We start from the raw sequence: 19,671 nt of genomic DNA on the forward strand, positions 1-19,671 counted from the left end.
TCACTCTCATGTTGTTCCAAACTTGTATGTTGTGAAACAAAAATGCAGAATGTCCCTGATTACATTTACTTTCATTGTATGGAAAAGAGAAGCTTGGACATTCTGCTTAACACCTTCGCTCCTGTTCCATGGTAAAAAAAAAAGTCATACTGGTTTGGAATGACAAAGTATGACCTATATGAGTAAATACTGGCATCGTTTTCATTTTTGGGTGATTGTGCACACAACATGCTCAGAAATGTATAAATATCTATGTTTATAAATCAGTTTGTTTGCTTGATAAATGAATGTGGAGTTTATAACATGAGACTTTGTACCAGGTTGTTTTTGGTCTTGGCCACGTTGGGGTCGTCAGGGCCCAGTTTGGTCTGGTAGATCTCCAGGGCTCTCTGATAGTAGTATTCCACCTCGTCATACTTGCCTTGATTCTGACACAGCAAAGCCAGATTATTCAATTGCTTTGCAACATCAGGGTGGTCCTTTCCCAGCACCTGATAAACAAAAACACATGTTATTCAGCTGCTTAAGACATCAGTCATATAACAACGGCTGTAGCAGTCTACACCCACCCAAACACATATCTACTCACACACATACATATGGATTACTTTTATGCTGCCTTGGTGTGCTTTTTGGAGATTCAAAGTTCTGGCCACCATTCACTTGCACTGTGAGGACTTACAGAGCTGAAATATTCTTCTAAAAATCTTCATTTATGTTCTGATGAAAGAAAGTCATTCACATCTGGGATGACATTAGGACGAGTATATGATGAGAGAATAAATGTTTTTTTGGGTGAACTATCCCTTTAAGAGTGCTTATTATTTATTTATTTTTCTCCCCTTTTCTCCCCAAATTGGCATGCCCAATTCCCACTACTTACTAGGTCCTCGTGGTGGCATGGTTACTCACCTCAATCCAGGCGGTGGAGGACAAGTCTCAGTTTCCGCTTCTGAGACCGTCAATTTGCGCTCTTATCCCGTGGCTCGTTGTGCATGACACCGCGGAGACTCACATCACGTGTAGGCTCATGTTACTCTCCGCGATTCACAAACAACTTACCACACACCACAATGAGAGCGAGAACCACTAATTGCGACCGCGAGGAGGTTACCCCATGTGACTCTACCCTCCCTAGCAACCGGGTCAATTTGGTTGCTTAGGAGATCTGGCTGGAGTCACCCAGCACACCCTGGATTAGAACTTGTGACTCCAGCAGTGGTAGTCAACGTCAATTCTCGCTGAGCTACCCAGGCCCCCACTTAAAGAGTGTTTATTTATCAATTCCAGTGGGCATCTCTATTTGTCTCTCCCTCTCTGTGGGTGTCCAGGCTTTTATTGAGAGCAATCGACTGCTCACAGTTAGGGGCTCTATGACCTTCTGCTTCCAAGGAGTCTTACACATAGTTTGAAGTTTTAAAGAAACCATTTCACCATCACTATTTTCCATCCCATTCACTCAGATCTATTCTTTAGTCTTCCATTCCTTCAGCTTCATATGGAACCCGCTCTGCAGGACTAAACCCGTGAAACATTAGCAGCAGAGTCTAAGATGCGAGTTTGGATTCAGCAGATTGTTTAAGCTCTTTCCTTCAGCCCTGCAGCACTGAGTAAGACTCTCAAGACTTTCAGTAAGAGCTTTATCGTGTAGAGGCTTTAGAAAAACTAAAACTATGATACGGCTGGATCGAGAGGGAATAGAACTTCTAAAAGTGAGCTATTCTCATCTGAACTGAGGGGCTGCAGCTGTTATTATTTTGCAAATTGCAATGTGCTATTTTTGATAAGGGGAAAGGTGGGGAAAAAAGATGGACAGAAAACTATGGAAGAACATAACCAAAATAAAACTCTAAGCAACTAAGAGTGTAAATATTAAGCCCTAAATAGTAACTCCTTTTCAGAAAAGATGAGCGCTCTGTATTCGGCATATTCAAGACAAAAATATAAATGTGCTATACAGGTAGATGTGTCAATTTCGAGGAAGAATGTTAATATTTTTCTCATTTTCTGAAGAAACTGTGGTGGTTGCCAGGCAGCAATTTCTAGGTGGTTGCTAGGGTGATAAACCCTAAAGGGAAAATTCTAGGTACACTACAAATTCAGCCCAAAGTACACTTCGGTCAGACGCATGACGCAAATCTCATCATAAGCAGAGTGCTCGAGCACGCAATTAGCACATTTTGAACATGCAGAATGTGCATGCACCTGGAATTACTTGCACAAATTAGTGGATCCACACAGTGGCAATTCTCACATTTGTGTCACGAAGAAACACTAGAAGATTTTATCGCCGGTTAATAAAAGGAGACAAATGTAAAACAACAACAGTGGATGTGCACGTCAACAGTTTGAGGAGGTCAGGAGATACCTGCATTTGTATAACTAGAGACTGAAGGAATATAAAAGACATCTTTATGGGTCTAAACTCCTGAAAAGAAATAGTAACGCGTATGCGGCAACTGCATGTGTATGCGTGCACAGTCGTTATGGAGTATATTTTGACAGGCTTGCGTTCGACTGTACAGACTCTGAGCGTTTGCATCAAAATCAAATTATACTTCAGACTTTAAGCTCAATTAGCAGCATTTGTGGCATAATGTTGATTACCACAAAACTTAATTTCGATCTCTCCATCCTTTTCTTTAAAAAAAGCAAAAAACTTGGTTACAGTGAGACACTTACAATGGAAGTGAATGGGGCCAATCAATAAAAGTTAAAAAACAGTATAGCCAGAAGATGTAAACTCATGCGTGTTTATATGATTTAAGCATGATTCATTTGCTTAATAACCATTTCTGTGTAAAGTTTAATCCAATTGTGTCCCTTCTTTGCTATGACAATGTAACACCGTAAACACCAAAACCCTAAAACGACTGTAAAAATGGCGATTTATACAAATTCAAATACACAAATTTAAACAGAAGAATTTAAGTGGTTTTATAAAATTAGAAGCTGCACGTTTCTGCATTTAAACCCTCAAAAACCGCTACGCCACAAATGCTGTCGATTCAGATGAACTTGTATTGAACCACGAATATTCCTTTAAGCCCAGTTCATACATGCAGCGACTTCCAGCAACAAAGCAACATGATCTCATTAGATGCGTCCCAAACCGCACACTTCTGCACTATTCTACACCATTTTGTAGTGCAAGTAGTGCGAGAAGTATGTTTACACTTTAAGTACCCGGATGATGCACTTTTCAAACGTCAAAACGGAGTGTGGTGTGTTGGACACTCCATGCACTCAGCGCACACAGCTTGCCGTACATAGCGAAATGGGTGGAGTTACCTGGCTGCGATGCTGGTCCGGCAAAACAGTTGTAAATAATGAAGAATCCAGCAACTTCAGTGGATACAGCATCTTACAAATGTGAGCTGAATGCTTTACAATCACCCCACACTTTGTGAATATGCATATTATTTCAGATATAAGTGTTGAACAGAGAGGCAAAGTCACTTCAGTCAGCTGTTAAACGGCGAACGCTTCCGTTCTGTCAGATTTTAATATTATTAAAATTTTACACCCACAATGCATCAGGATGAAATCTGACTCACCTTCTCTCTTATCTCCAATGCCCTTTTACAAAGAGGCTCTGCTTCCTTGTACTTCCCTCGCTTGCCATAAAGAACAGCCAGGTTGTTCAGTGTAGCAGCCACCTAAAGACACGAGACAGGAAATAAAGAGATATATTTTATTCAAGCATGCAGCTACAAATGTCTCATTACAATCTACAATCAAAGAACAAACCAGTGAACAATTCAGTATTGGTTCAATCATTCATATGCAGTCAGGAAAATACAATTTCCTCTAACAGAAATTGATTACTTATTGGAAATCTGATCAAGCATTTCCCCTGTGTGGGCTGACTAATACACATTCACACATTTATACCCTTGTGTTGTGTTCTAATCAAACTTTGATTGAGAGATCTCAGTGTATCTGAGCTACATGCATGAGTGACCACTGCAAATATACTGTATTGCCCAGCCCTAGGAAACAGCCATGCAGAAAGATAAAGAATGAAACGGAAGACAAAAAAGGGTATGTTTATCCATAGGCGTTAAAATATCTAACCTCTGCAGAGAATTGAGGGATGTTGATCCTGATGAGATGGCAAGACATAAACTTCACATGACAAACACAACCTACTCAAGTCTATACGGCTTATGTCAAACTACACACTACATACACAATATATTTATTTGGCAGCCAGGCATATTGATGAGGTTGTGACTGGCTCTTCTTACCGCAGGGTGATCTCTGCCCAGTGTCTTCTCTCTGATGGCCAGTGCATCGTTAAGGAGGTTTGCTGCCTCTTTGTATTTATTCTGGTCCCTGAAGAGAAGAAAACACTTTCACATCAATATATTTGTAATGTTATCAAACAAAGGGCTGTTGCTAAGGTCTTTCTAATCAAATCTGATTCCATGAAAACAGGGCGATGGCACAATAGCCCAATGTCCTAACAGCTTGCACACAGGATATTACTTATTGGTTTACTAATTGAAACCATACAGCATTATAAAATACCTTAAAGATGCTAAATGTAATATTTTTACTGTACCAACTCAAAATAAAACGCCCATAATGTCTCATTAGAGAATTGGGAAACATGCTAAGTTGAACTACTGGCTTCACCGATAACAATGCTACAGCCAGTATATTTCACTTTGAAGTTTCCACTCCGGGCCGGAATTTTATTTTATAGGTTTATGTTTTGGCCTGTGTGATCACACCCACTGCCCACTCACCAATAGTATTTCAACACCGATTTGAACAAGTTTGCAGGCACACAACTCTGCGTGCTGCAGCCACGGCAGCCAGCAAACAAACTGGATCAGAGATAACGGATTCCACCCCACCTAAAACCCTCGCCATCTATCTAAAAAGAATGGAGGTTATCTAAAAGGAAGATGGAGCTTAAAGCCCAGAAATCCTTTTCAACATTCTGGCAACCAGCATGAGCTTATAGTCTGGGGTGGGGCAGTCAACTCTCCAATATTTTGAATTTGGACTGCAGTACCCATTTCAAATGCTTGTTGTCAATCTTACATATTGCACATTTAAGGGGGCACAAAAAATTTTTCCTCTTAAATTTTTTTAACAAATGCACTTGTGAGATTTAATACGTTATTTGATTACACCTCTAATATGATGGGGTTTTTATTATTCTGAGTTCCATGTTATTTTGGTATATTTTCTGGGGCTTAAATTAAAAAAAATATATAATTAGTGTAACCGTCTGTAGACAGGGAAAAATAAATAAAGGTCTCAATAAAAGCAGACATTTAAAAAAAAAAAAGAAATGTTGGCATAACTATTTATTGTACCTTTGTCCACCAATTCAAAGTCATGTAACCAACATGCAGCTAGCCATTTTATTGTCATGTGACAAAAAAAAAAATATATATATATATAAAACATTTCCCTAAAAAAATGTTCCAATATGTTCTTTACATACACACACACATATATACATATGCACATTTGTATTTTTTATTTAATTAAAAAAATATTTTTGTAATAATTAAAATATATATATATATATATATATATATATATATAAAAAATAATCTTTATGATTTACGTTGAACATTTGAACACATTTTTGTTTTTAAATGAATAATAAGTTCTGCACACAAAGGTATTACAATACCTTTAACTAGATGGGTTCACATTTTTAAAGTCATTAAATAAGTTTTGGTAGAAAAGGCTAAAAAGGTTTTTGGAAAATTTCTGAACCCAACATGGACATAAAGACTAAATCTCTATGAACTTGACACAATTTTTAAACAAATATTTTAAAAAGATTTCTAATTTTGAACATCTCACACAAGCTTGTCAACAACACAAATATGCTTGAGAATAGTGTATTTTGTCAATGGCATTGGCAACTGAAAACTTCTTGATGCTACATGCCAAAATATGTCAGTATAAAGTCTATAAATAATAAAAAAAGTCTATATATAGCATAAAGTATAATGACCAGGGTTGTACCAGTCACAAAGATTAACAGAATATACCAAGTGCATCTTTATATGTTGATGTGTATTACTTCGCCCAGAGGAGACAGGAGGTCCTGTATAACCACTAGAACATATCTAATTATATCCATGATATCTACAGCATATCAAGTACAGTATATCTATGCAATACTGTCCATTTTATACAAAAATTAATCTTTGTCTGCACCTTTCTACCTCTGTATTTTACTGTGCAGTAAATTCAAATAAGGGCACAGCAAACAAATTTGTATTTCAGAGCCAAACCCAGCTGTAATTCTGACCTGTAAACAAGGGCGAGAATGTTGAGCATGGTGGCTACATCAGGATGGTCGTGTCCAGAGGTTTTCTCCAGATCCTCTAGAGCCTGTTTGCAGAGAGGCACGGCCACCTCATACCTGCCCTGTGAGGCATACTGGATCACCAGGTTGTGGAGGGTTCTGAGGCGAGCGGGGATCTCGTACCCACCCTGCTGTGCTGCTGCTGCTGCACTGCTGTGAGAAGGCTGAACTGTGAGGTAGAGAAGGGAGATATGGTTTCTTTAGACAATATTTTTTAAAAACAATTCAAAATACAGTCAAGAAAGGCAAAATCCTCTTCGAAAAGTCTTTTAATTCATCTCATTTAAAGTACCATCCCTACAGCCATCAAAACAGATTGTATACATATTTACAGCGTTCAACAATAAACCTTAAGAGAATCAGTGTCAGACTTCCAATTACAGTACTTGCTGTGAGCAATGGTCACGTTATTATTCATGTATGTGAAGAGATTAAAAGGACAGCATTTTTCTGGAGTCAGTTGATGATTTTTTATGGTGTATGACTCACTTATTGGTGTCTAAAATTTATAGATTTGCACATCCCTAACCACAAAGCACATCATTTTTTCACTCCTTTTCATGACATATATTGGCACAATATCTAAGAGCATGTCTTCTCTGACTAGAAACTTGTCGGCTCCAGTTTTCGACTTCAAAATGCAACCTTAAATTGGCAATCTCAAATAACCCAAGAATTATCCAAAACATTGCAAGTCGAAGGATTAGGTCACCACTACTTGAGGAATGTGAAGAGATTAATGCCATCGTTTTGAGAGCAGATTAATGCCTGTCTTTTTGAAAGCCCTGCTGGAGATAATTTACTGTAGGGATGCATCAGTAACAGTGAAACAGCAGTGTGGCATTTCTGCTTCAAGAGGGCTTATCTGAGCACGCCGGGGACTCTGCAGTATAAGCCTGTGACATATGATGCTGAAAACTACCGTGCACTGCCACAACACAACCCACGCTGCCCTTTGATCTGTCTCAGCAGTGAATGGAGCAATTAACCAGCAGGAGAGTAGATAAAGTTAAAGACGGGAAACTCTGTCTAGCAGAACATAAAGGAAAGAACTGACACTCTTTTCTCATCCCCCATCATCACTTTTAAGTCTTCTCTTATTTCCACTATTTTCCTTTTGTGAAAAATACACTTTTGGTGCAACCAAATGATTAGTTGAAAGTTTATTAGAGCCTGAATTAAATATTTTTATCCCATTAAGCAAATTATTTTTCAAAATCATAGATATGTTTTATTTTTGTTTCTTGGTCACTTACTTCCAGGACCCGGCTCATCCTGCTCATCCGGGAAAAGATCATCCAGTGTCTCCCTACTGGAATCAGAGTCCTTATCATCCTGGTAAAAGTGAGAGGGAACGAGGTTGAGAGAAGCACAGAGTGAGACGAATCAAAGAAAGGTATATAGAGATAAATGAGATACTCTATAGGTATTAGGAAAGATTACGCAATGGAAAAACTTTGGAGCAGGTCTTACAGATGGGCTCAGGTCCTGGTCATATTTCTTGAGCTGGTTCATGAACTCCAGATGTTTCTTCTCTTCCTCCAGCTGGGCCACGCTCTGCTCACTCTTCTGCAGCCGTTGCTGGGTTCCTGCCAGCTCGTCCCTTAGCCACTGGTTCTCCTGACACAATCTGCGCACCTGGAGGACAGAAAACCAAGCAGCTTTAACACTGGAGCTATTGATACAGACCTGAGTACCAAGGAACTGCACCAAAGTCTGCTTGAAAACAGGGGTACAGTACACAACTGGTCCGAAGTCAATTCTGTCAATTCCGCAAGTTCCGCAAATTCCGTTACAACTATAAGGAGTTTTTCTAGTATTGGAGCATTTCAAGCTTAAAATACCACCTTCATGTTTTTACCAGTCACAGTCAGCCGGGGGCAGTCAGTGCATCTCGAGACACGTTTTTCAAAGTTTAAACTGCATTTAACTGAAAACGCAGTGTTTATGCCACAAGACATATAAAACCAATGAAACACATCCACAGTGAGACACTCGAAAACACATACAGTATATTGACTTCTAAAGCATCTTTTCATATTGTTTTATGAATGCTTCCCTCTTCTGCCATTATAATGTAATGTCTTGGAATTATCCAAATTATTATATATAATATATATAATTATCTGTATTATTATTATTATTATCTGTACAGTGCAGTTGCTGGAAACCTATTATATTTGTACTGATTTTCTTCTTTTTTTCCTACCCTAAAAGTGTCTGGGCATCAGATACCTTAAGTCATGGAACCACCAAACCTGGCAGGATTGTCCCAACCCCCAAACCCCCTCACCCCCACTACTCAGGCGCACAAACACATCTGAACCTCGGTGGTGCTATAATAAACACTTTTACGTTTTGGCTCATATCTCTGCAACCGTAAAGGTTAAAATCAAAAACCTTTGTTCCACCATCGTTCCAAAGATATTAACAATAAAACTCCTTTGGTTAACGCGTTTCTACTCAACGCAAACTCCAAACGTAAGCCGGTATACAGTTTTGTACAATTCCGCCCCTAGGGGTCATAACTTAGCAGCAGTTTGAGCAACAAAGTTCAAATTAAATATGCATCATCTTTGGTTTAAATGCAAAAATGTCCACCAACGGCCAATCACAATTCAGCACCTTATAACTCGTATTGGGAAAGGCCAAGGGTTATGGAAATTACTACACAAGAGCAGGGTGTCAACTCAAAGCCACATATCAATTTTCATGACAGTTGGCCACAGGTGGTGCTATAATTAGCTAATTCGCAATTTTGCTAATAACCCTGGAACCGAAGACCCTTTTACAGCCCACGTGATCAAATAGTTGCGCGCGCATTTTGGCAACGGAAGTGGTGTTGTTTCCCACTGGCTCTAACGTGTTAGCAACTCCGAAAGTGTATCAAAACGGTTTCCCAGCATCAAAATGTCTGGTTGTTGCGTTTCCGGTTGCACTAATCGATATTCCACCAAGGGGCTTAAGTTTTATAGGATTCCGACAGGATCACAGCCGTTTCAGAAGAACCGACGGCGCCTGTGGCTGCAGGCGATTAAACGTGTTGATTGGAGCGAGGACAATCAACACGTGCTCGCGTCTGCAGCGCCCACTTTATATCAGGTACGTTCTCTTATGAGAGGTTCTCTCGTATTGCGTAAGCTAGCTTACGCTACGGGAAAGATTAATCTTTTCTGAGATATTGAAGCCAAAAAATTATCCTTAATTTTTGTATCCATTGTCAACGCAGTGCGGCAGCTGCAGACCTTGAGCGGGCTAGCTAGCGAGCTCATAGGTTGCTCTGCGGCAACTGCTGCAGCCTATAGACGAGCTTGGGCGAACTCGCATCCAATGAGAGGCGTCCGCGCGCTCACTGCAACAAAGCCCGCCAAAATGGGCGTGACTAGAGTGCATATAAGCGTAGTTCGTAGGCTGGAACCCTGATTTTCATCTCTTCAGCGAAGCTCTTCGCATCTCTGAACTGGAAGCCGCGTCGCCGTTCGAGGGGCATCAAGCAAGCGTGGACAGCGCTCGAAGAAGCCGGCCGTCTTCGCCACCTTCAGCCGTCCTGCGAGCTACGCCATCCGGCGACGTATCCTTTTTAAAGCAAGCTAGTTCTTATGAACTTCACAAAAGAGTACGAGCGTCTTTTTAAAGATGCCTCGCTCCACTTGCGCCTCATGCCGCGCCCCTCTCAGCACCGGAGACTGCCACGTCATCTGCGCTCTCTGCCTGGGACTGGGGCATGCAGAGCACGCCCTGCTGAAGGCGGATGCGATCTCTGCGAGGAGCTTCGATGTCGACCCTGCGGGCTCGACTCGAAGCGCTCAGGACTGAAGCCGCCGCGCCTTCCATTCAACCGCGCAGTAAAGCGCCGCTCTCAAAGGCTGCCGGAACCAGTGGTAGAAGCGAATGCCTCGCCGGAGCCCCTCTCGAGCATCGCCTTCACCTTCCCCGCCCACCCGGACGCCAGCAGTTGCCGCCGGCGGCTGCTCTGCTGCCATCTCGGACGAAGAAGCGGAGGATAAGGGCTGTTCCATCATGGCTTTGGACAGCAGGAGTGGTCAGGCTCACACGCCTCCTCCTCGGCCCAGGAATCCAGCAGGACCCGCGCCGAGTTGAAGGGGAACTAAGCGCCTCCTCACACAGGCCGTCGACCGCCTCGGGTTCGAGTGGTCACCGCCCCTGAGCAGGCTCCCAACAGACTCCACGCCGCACCTTTGCCCGCCCTCGCGAGATGGCGGTCTAAGCTGGTGCTCCCGTCTAAGGCCTGCAGAACTACTTCCGCCTGTGTTGGCCGCGCCTATACCGCCGCCGGCCAAGCCGCATCTGCTCTGCATTCCATGGCCATCTTACAGACAGAGGCTGTTTCAGATCTGACTAGCCGACTTGGGAGAAGCTGAACGCACTACGCCGCTCTCTGTCCGGTCTCTTCGGTTCCGCGGTGAGTGGCATTGTTGACCGCTCGAAGCCCAAGCCATGAATCGCTTTCTGCCTCGTCGCGCTAGCTCCTCTGCAGGCCGCCCACGTGACCAGCCTCCTGCACGAGCCTCTTCACAGCGCCCAGCTCAACAAGCCAGACTTCTCAGCGTCGACAGGAGGCCGCCCTCGATCGCGCTCAGACAGCCGCCGCAGACCGCCGCCCCCTGCGGGCCTCGGCCTAAGATTGTACTGAAACCTGAGCAACCGAAGTCCTCCTAGCGTTGTTGAGAAAACGACGGCTCAGTCCCGCCACGGCCGGACCACCGTCAAAGCTTCACCCCTGTCAGTCCCCTTCTCTCAGGCTACTGCAGTGGTGGATTCAGCAGCCAACAAGCCGGTGATACTACCCGTTTGCCTGCACTCAAACGCCGTTTTCACGGCGACCCAAAGAAATCTTGTAAAGAGTAAACATGCCTTATGTGTAGAAAATGTGCCCACAATCCAGTGCTCACCCCTACACACAAGCATTACACATCCCGTGTCCCTATCAGAGCACACTCACATAAGCGGTTACGACCCGCTCGAGTGTTAGAGTTAATAAACGCACCCACGAATCCGTGCGCACGCCCATTCTCTGGCCGCTCTGTCACACGACCAGCCTTATGTGTAGAAAATGTGCCCACAATCTAGTGTTCACCTCTACACACAAGCATTACACGTTCCGTGTCCCCATCAGAGCACACTCAAAAGCGGTTACGAACCACTCGAGTGTTAGAGTCAATAAATGCGCTCACGAATACGTGCGCGCACCCATTCTCTGCCCGCTCTGTCACACGGCCAGCAAACACTTCTCTGTATGTAAGTCCCGTGCCCGTGGCTATGCTTGCGCATCACTTAACAGGCGTGACTCTTTCCCCATTCACCTCAATCGGAAGTCACTCACAGAACAGCCTGTCCATGCTGTCTGCGAGCAGTCCAGCATAAGCACAGTAAGCGCTCACACATTCTGTTCAGCGCGCTGTGTCGCGGCAATCAGAGCGATTTGGCCATTCACCCTCTAACATTACGCTTCAAAGCGTGGGAAGATATTCAGGGATATCCGAATGGGTGTTAAGCACAATAAAACAGGGCTATTTGCTACAGTTCGATCGCCGTCCTCCTTGCTTCAGAGCGGCGTCTCGAAACTACTTTGAACACGGAAGCAGCGTGCATGCTGCGTTCAGAAATAGCAAACCTTCTGTGCAAAAGGGCCATAGAGAGTGCCGCCTCCCTGAGCGAGTCGGGTTTTACAGCCGTTATTTTCTTGTCCCCAAGAAAGACGGCGACCTCAGACCAATATTAGATCTCAGGGTTTTGAACAAAGCGCTTGCAAAAGACCGTTCAAAATGCTTACAACCAGCAAACTCCTCGCGCATGTGCGCCAGGGGACTGGTTTATTTCTCTCGATCTGAAAAATGCATACTTTCAGATTCAGATAAATCCCGTCACAGGCCATTCTTGAGATTCGCCTTGACGGCCAGGTTTATCAATACACCGTCCTTCCGTTCGGCCTGTCCTTATCACCCCGTACTTTCACGAAGTGCATGGACGCTGGCGCTCGCACCCCTGCGGAGTCAGGGTTTGCGAATTCTGAACTATTTGGACGATTGGCTGATTTTGGCACAATCACATACGGAGCTTCTGTCTCACAGGACAGTTCTCCTCAGTCATCTGAACAGTTTGGGCCTTGCAGTCAGTTGGACCAAGAGCTCACTACAGCCCAGTCAGGCAATTTCCTTCCTTGGAATAGAACTAGACTCAGTGGCAATGACGGCTCGCTTATCTACACAGCGCGCCGTGTGCAGCGACTAGCCGCGTCATTTCAGATGAACAGCCTCACATCTCTGAAGAAATTTCAGAGAGTGCTAGGCTACATGGCCTCAGCCGCAGCAGTACTTCAGCTGGGTTTACTGCACATCGCCCGCTTCAGCATTGGCTAAACACCACGCGATCTCGCCGGGCTTGGGCCACAGGCCGCCAGCCCATCAAGGTGACTCAGACTTGTATTTCAGCTTTGCAGCCCTGGACAGTGGCCGAATGGTATCAGCGGGGAGTGACAATGGGAGCTGTATCTCGCCGAAAGTCATCTCGACAGACGCTGCCCATCACGGGTTGGGGCGCGGTCTCGCGAGGGCTCTCCGGTTTTCGGCCTATGGTCAGTTCAGGAAAAGCTCCTTCACATAAATTGTCTGGAAATGATAGCGGTCGAGTACGCGACTCGTGCGCTTTCTCCCAGTCATTCAGGGTCACCACGTCCTGGTCCGCTCGGACAACAGATCTGTGGTATCCTACCTAAACCGTCAGGGCGGTGTCAGATCCAGGAACCTCTTCCATCTGACTAAACGCATACTGAGTTGGTCCCAGTGCCACCTGCGCTCGCTGAGGGCGACGCACGTGCCAGGCCACCTGAACGACGGCCCGGACAGACTGTCCAGAGACAATATTCCCCCAGGGGAATGGTCCCTGCACGCTCAAACAGTCCAGACGTTATGGCACCTATTCGGCAGAGCAGAGATAGACCTCTTTGCGTCCAAAGAGAACTCTCACTGCCCAATATTTTTCTCAAAGCGAGGACGCGCTGGCCCAGGACTGGCCCAGACGCCCGCTTACGCCTTCCCTCCCGCCTCGCTATTGCCACAGGTAATGCAGAGGATCAGGGAAACGCGTCACTCGGTGCTACTCATAGCCCCGCGTTGGGAGAATCAGACATGGTTCCCGGAACTTACGCAGCGGTCACTGACAGCGGCGTGGCCCATCCCAGTGAGAGCAGATTTCCTCTCTCAAGCTCAGCGGCACAATCTGGCATCCCCACCCAGAGCGCTGGCGCTGAAAGCGTGGTGATCAACGACTACCCGCCGCTCTGCCAGAAGGAGTAATAAACACCATCATACACGCTAGAGCCCCTTCCACGAGAAGACTCTATGCGTCAAAATGGTCTGTGTTCTCAAAATGGTGCACCGACAGAGACCTGGACCCGCGGACATGTGGGGTGTCGTCGCTGCTCGTATTTCTACAAGAGCTGCTGGATAAGGGCAGATCCCCATCCACGCTCAAAGTGTATGTGGCGGCCGTTGCGGCGTTCGCTGAACCCCTGCACGGCCAGTCATGGGGTAAAAACGAGCTGGTCATCCGCTTCCTCAGGGGAGCTAGAAGGATGAATCCCCCGCGCCCCCCATCGGTTCCTATCTGGGATCTTTCTATAGTTCTCGAAACTATGAAAGCCACCCCTTTTGAACCACTTCAATCCGTGGATTTGAAATACCTTTCACTCAAAACCGTTTTTCTGACTGCCCTGTCATCAGTCAAACGTGTGGGAGACCTTCACGCGCTGTCTGTCAGCACTGCGTGTCTTGAGTTTGGACCAAGTGACTCCAAGGTCATTTTAAAGCCTAGACACGGCTATGTTCCCAAGGTGATCGGTACTCCTTTCAGAGCACAGGTCATTTCCCTATCGGCGCTGCCAGCACTTCCCCCTCCACCTTTGTCAGATTTTACAATATGGAAGTGCCCGCTCTGCAGGCAAAACTACTAGCGGTTTAATACGCTACAGCTCCCCTGGTGAGCTGCACTGATGGGACACATTCCACACAGACCGGCACCGCCGCTCTGTCGTTCCCTTCCCACTATGTGCTTATGTATTACACAATCAATGACCCGCATTCTTGCCGGCCAAATATTATTTCCCCACTCATAAGGGATCCCCCGGGTCCCCCTTAATTCCCTGGGGCTCATACAGTGGATGCTTGGCGCGCACGGCGTTGACAATGGGTTCCCGTAGCGTAAGCTAGCTTACGCAATACGAGAGAATGTATCGGTTACCTAACGTAACCTCGGTTCTCTCTAGATGAGGGAACGAGTATTGCGTAGCCGGCCGTGCTTTCGCGCCTACGCGTACTTTTCGCTTCAGTCAATGAAAACCAGGGTTCCAGCCTACGAACTACGCTTATATGCACTCTAGTCACGCCCATTTTGGCGGGCTTTGTTGCAGTGAGCGCGCGGACGCCTCTCATTGGATGCGAAGTTCGCCCAAGCTCGTCTATAGGCTGCAGCAGTTGCCGCAGAGCAACCTATGAGCTCGCTAGCTAGCCCGCTCAAGGTCTGCAGCTGCCGCGACTGCGCTGACAATGGATACAAAAATTAAGGATAATTTTTTGGCTTCAATATCTCAGAAAAGTTGAATCTTTCCCGTAGCGTAAGCTAGCTTACGCAATACTCGTTCCCTCATCTAGAGAGAACCGAGGTTACGTTAGGTAACCGATACGTTTATCTATGTACTCTTGAGTTTAATGGAAAGCATGGTTTACATTATTGATTGTCTGTAGCCTACGGTGTAGTTTATCAATGCAGCTGAAGTTTGATGACCACATGCAGCTAGTTTCATAAGCTGGTGTTGGATTTGGCTAGTAAACAAACTGTGTGTGTGTTATTTGCAGATGAAGCATTATTGGACTCTAGTAATCCTCGTTTACATTAGTGATTGTCTGTACGATGTAGAATAATATTCAAATGCAGGTAAAGTTTGATAAACTGGCAGTAGATTTGGCTAGTAAACAAACGTGTGTGTGTTTTATTTGAAGGTGAGGCGTCATTGGACTCTAGTAGTCCTGATTTTGTGCCTTCTGTGTTTGTGTACACAAAACCGAGCCAGAACCCCGAAGCAAAGTTGGAGAGGTAAGAATATTTAATTTCCCCCTCTGTTCTATTTAGTTTGTTTTTCTCTCTTGCATAACTGTACATTTCTGCTGTTTTTATTGTAGGAACCATAGGAATAGGAGGAGAGATGATAGACCAATAACGGCAGCAAATCTATGTGTTTCTTCTAAAACTCTGAAACAAGAATGCAGCATGGATCATTGTCCAGGTATGAATATATTTCATCTTAACTGATTGATTGTCAGGGTGTGTGTGTGCTCCTGCCAGGCATACTGCTCTAATTGCATATCTGTATACGAGTACACAGGCCCCTGGATGAGTCAAATGCAGACTGAAAAATCTCTCCCTGTGATCAATAAAGTATCTCCTCTTCTATCATGGAAAAGTTTTGAAAAATCATTGCTAAAATGTGTGAGAACCCCCAATTGTGAAATTGTCTGCATTGGTTGCAGCACATGCTAATTTTTCACTTTTCTTTATTAAAGCTGAAGACGACATCCCAGTTACAAAGAGGGAATATGATGACCTGAACCAGAGACACTGTCAGCTTCAGGAGGACTATGTACACCTGTGTCAGAAGTTTGAGGCACTACAAGCAGAAAATGTAAAGCTGAAAGAGGAGCTGCAGAAATCTACATTTTCCTACACAACTGTCAAGTGCAACATTGGACAATTGTTTTTTCTCACCGGACTGACCTCCGTGCTCTTTGAGTGGCTAGTTACAAAAATAACAGGCAGCTTAGAAAGAATTATCCAAAAACTTACACTAGAAGACCACCTGTTGGTTATATTGATGAAATTAAGGTTGGGTCTATGTAATACTGACTTGGCATATAGATTTAAATTATCAAAAACCACGATTTCAAATATTTTGCGGAGCTGGGTCCCTGGTATGGCCTTGGTCCTTAAGCCACTCATTAAATGGCCAAGTAAGGGCGCAATACTTAAAAATATGCCAAAAACATTCAAGCGGAACTTAAAAAACTGCCGGTGCATAATAGACTGCACAGAAATTTTCATAGCTAGACCCAGTAATCTGACTGCTAGGGCCCAGACATGGTCAAATTATAAACACAACAACACAATTAAATATTTAATCGGCATCACTCCAGCTGGTGCAATTTCATTTCTATCTCCTGGGTGGGGTGGACGGGTTTCAGACAAGCAGATCACAAAAGAGTCAGGTTTCTTAGAACTTTTGGAGCCTGGGGATGAGGTTTTAGCCAACAGGGGATTTCTCATCAGAGACGAGCTTGCAGCTTATGGTGCAACCCTTCATATCCCTCATTTCACAAAAGGAAAAAAGCAGCTTTCTGCACAGGAAGTTGACACATCTAGACAACTTTCTCGTGTGAGAATCCATGTGGAGCGAGTTATTGGTCGGTGGAAAAACTTTAAGATTTTGCAAACGGTTATTCCAGTGTCGCAGGTTAACATGCTAGAAGATGTTGTGACTGTATGTGGTGCCCTCACAAACCTCTGTAAGAGTGTTGTTTCCAAATGAGTAACACATTACCATGTATTAGTTTTAACGTGATTTACATTTGTAAAACCTATTTACTGTACATGAAACATAATGCATTATAATAAACCTCCCAACATTGGCTGCCACTGGTGTGTATAATGTACTTCCCCCAAGATTATCTCAACAATTCACAGTGCTTTCCAATTTCATTTGTAATTGTTATTAGTAGTTTAATTGCAATGTATGCAAGCAACATAGTTACTATTAAAGTACTATAGCATTACAAAATAAAACTTTAAACAGAAGTGCGTCAACACACAGCAATCAATAACAACAACATAAAATGTTGTCTTGTGTCCTTGTCTTTGACTAGGAAGAAATTCTGATTTCAACACACAAAACTCTGAGTCTATGTCATGGTATTTGACGTTCTGTACATGACCACAGACAACGTATTCATAAGCATCCAGTGATTTATATGCTCGTAATTTCTCTCGGGTGTACACGCTCGGTTTCTCAACTAAATACGTATATATATCTGGCCACTGTATATTTGGCCATCTGCTAACGTATTCTATCCACTCCACTATAGTACACAGATCTGGTAGCCGGATACCATTTGATAAAGTCAACTTTTTGAAATAACTTTCTCTGTCTGTGTTGCTTAATCCGCTCGCGTAGCTTGACAGGCTGCTGATTCTCGCCATACTTCCGTTGCCAATATGCGCGCGCATACGTTGCCACGTCATCATTGTGTACAAACAGTAAAAGGGTCTATAGGCTACAATACAAATGTTTAGCTTCTCTGAATCCACCAGTGCCCCCAAATCATATGGCCACTTGAATTTCCATTTTCACAAGATTTATTTTTTTACAGTTTCGATTTATTCGAAAACCTAATTTGGTATATATCTTCTACAGACCCTCTTGACAAAAAGTTATAAAAATAATTCTGTGTCATATCGTTCCAAAGATATAGGCAAATATGTTTTTGGGAGTGGACTATAATGACTAATTGGCCTGTATCTTGCGAGCATTCAAACTCAAGACACGTGGAAAAGAGAACATTCTTATGTCACATGCAAAATGTCCTCAATTTGGGATGCTAGGAGCCGCTATAACTTAAGAAAATCCTATTTGTGCTACTGTGATAAATGAAGTTAGGGTTAGGGTTTGTGTTAGGGTTCCACAGGATCTTTCCTGTCAAATCAATTTATTTTTGTCATTTTTGAAAATGTGCTTGTTCCCTGATCTCATTAAATTCGATTTTCAAAAAAATATATTAGTAACAGGCCTATATAAAATGTGAAAAGGGACTTAGAAAATAAGTGGTGGGGGGGGGGTAACTGCAACTGAACCTGCAACTGTCCAAGCAACTGAAGTGAGTGTGTGTTTGTGCTCCAATGAACTCAAGACCACAGTTTAATTTTTGATGTGGTGCAGTGTGTGTTTGTATGTACCTGTGCACGAAGCTTCTGTTTCTCTGCCTCTACTGCGCTCAGGTGTCCTGAGAGAGCCATCATCACCTGTGCCATTGATAACACATAGAAAGAGTAGCCAAGGTGTCAGCACTGACAGAAACTATTTTATTCAAATATATTCCCACTTTCCCTTCCAATTCCAATACGTAATCATGTACGGAATTCCCACACTGCACCTGTGCTTCGCTAAGGCCCAGCTCTAGCATCTCCAGTGACCGCTGGATCATGGTCGTCTTCTCCTCCACAGCACGACCCTCCTGACTCTGTTTGAGGCAGCGCAAGGTCCCCATCAGCCCCTCCAGGATAGCCTGATGTTCGGCACGGAGCGCCTCCAGTCCCTGCATGACCTCCCGTGTCCGACTGAGCAGCTCATCCTGTGACAGCTTCTCGCCAGGGTCCCCCTGGTCCTCCGTCTCCTTCACACACACCATGCTCGACATGTCCTCACGCATCCTAAACACACACAATGCAACCATGAAAACAGAAGTTTCTATTAATATGTGACAGTGTTTGCAACATATGGTAAAAATAAGGCAGATGCTATCTGCACCCTGGTGCAAATAGTGGCAGATATTATTTGCACCCCAACCCTGGTGCAAATAATGGAAAATTCTAGGGATGCACCGAAATTTCGTCCACCAAAACTTTTCGGCCGGAAATTGCTTTTTGTTTTGGCCGAAAGAGAAAAAAGGCCAAAAATATATATATATTTATGCCTACCTGCCCCTCAGTGCTCAGATTTCACTCTCGATCGATCTAATCATAATCATAATCACGGTGCTGCCCAGCAAAGGCCGATGTCAGTGGTGTGGAAATACTATATAATACTAATAAGCAGTACCGCCGCAACATATACGCATACTACGCAGTCTGTGTAGGGCACCAACTCCCTAGGAGGGCACCAGAAAGTCCACCAAGTGCCCTTCCTCGCACGTTATTTGTTATTAAAGGACCCGAAAGCAGTTGCGGAACACAGTCGATTGCTTCATGCCCACATTGCGAAAGTGACAATCCTCTTGACTACTGGTACATGAACAAAGATCGCTTTCCATTGCTTAAGCGGATTGCACGCAGGTATTTATCTGCCCAAGCACCAGCACAGAGAGAAAGACTATTCAGTGCGGCATCTCATCTTCTTGAGTTGCCAGAAAGCTGAGCAACTTTTGTTCTTGAAGAGAAACCTGACACTTTTACTTAAATAGAAAGCAGTCCAATTTGCTACATGTATAGCAATTACATTAAAATTTGTTTAGCCCTGCAAAACTTTGTTTTTCATTTGAGGCTAC

At 44.1% G+C, this 19,671-nt stretch overlaps 1 protein-coding gene across 4 annotated transcripts in view; it reads right to left on the reverse strand.

Annotated features, from left to right (window-relative positions):
• The window catches only part of klc1a (kinesin light chain 1a), a 58,233-nt gene that overhangs the window by 22,502 nt on the left and 16,060 nt on the right, over positions 1 to 19,671 (reverse strand). For all 4 annotated transcript variants that reach the window (XM_052089515.1, XM_052089516.1, XM_052089514.1 and 1 more), the window contains exons 2-9: positions 18,562 to 18,838; positions 18,365 to 18,430; positions 7,820 to 7,984; positions 7,603 to 7,681; positions 6,290 to 6,515; positions 4,251 to 4,338; positions 3,558 to 3,659; positions 318 to 491 (exon numbers count right to left, since the gene is read on the reverse strand). In XM_052089515.1, coding sequence (XP_051945475.1) covers positions 318 to 491; positions 3,558 to 3,659; positions 4,251 to 4,338; positions 6,290 to 6,515; positions 7,603 to 7,681; positions 7,820 to 7,984; positions 18,365 to 18,430; positions 18,562 to 18,837 — 1,176 coding nt within the window. In that variant the 5' untranslated portion in view covers position 18,838. The remainder of the gene's footprint in view (positions 1 to 317; positions 492 to 3,557; positions 3,660 to 4,250; positions 4,339 to 6,289; positions 6,516 to 7,602; positions 7,682 to 7,819; positions 7,985 to 18,364; positions 18,431 to 18,561; positions 18,839 to 19,671) is intronic.

Source organism: Xyrauchen texanus, chromosome 24 (genome assembly GCF_025860055.1).
Source record: "Xyrauchen texanus isolate HMW12.3.18 chromosome 24, RBS_HiC_50CHRs, whole genome shotgun sequence".
NCBI classification, from domain to species: domain Eukaryota; kingdom Metazoa; phylum Chordata; class Actinopteri; order Cypriniformes; family Catostomidae; genus Xyrauchen; species Xyrauchen texanus.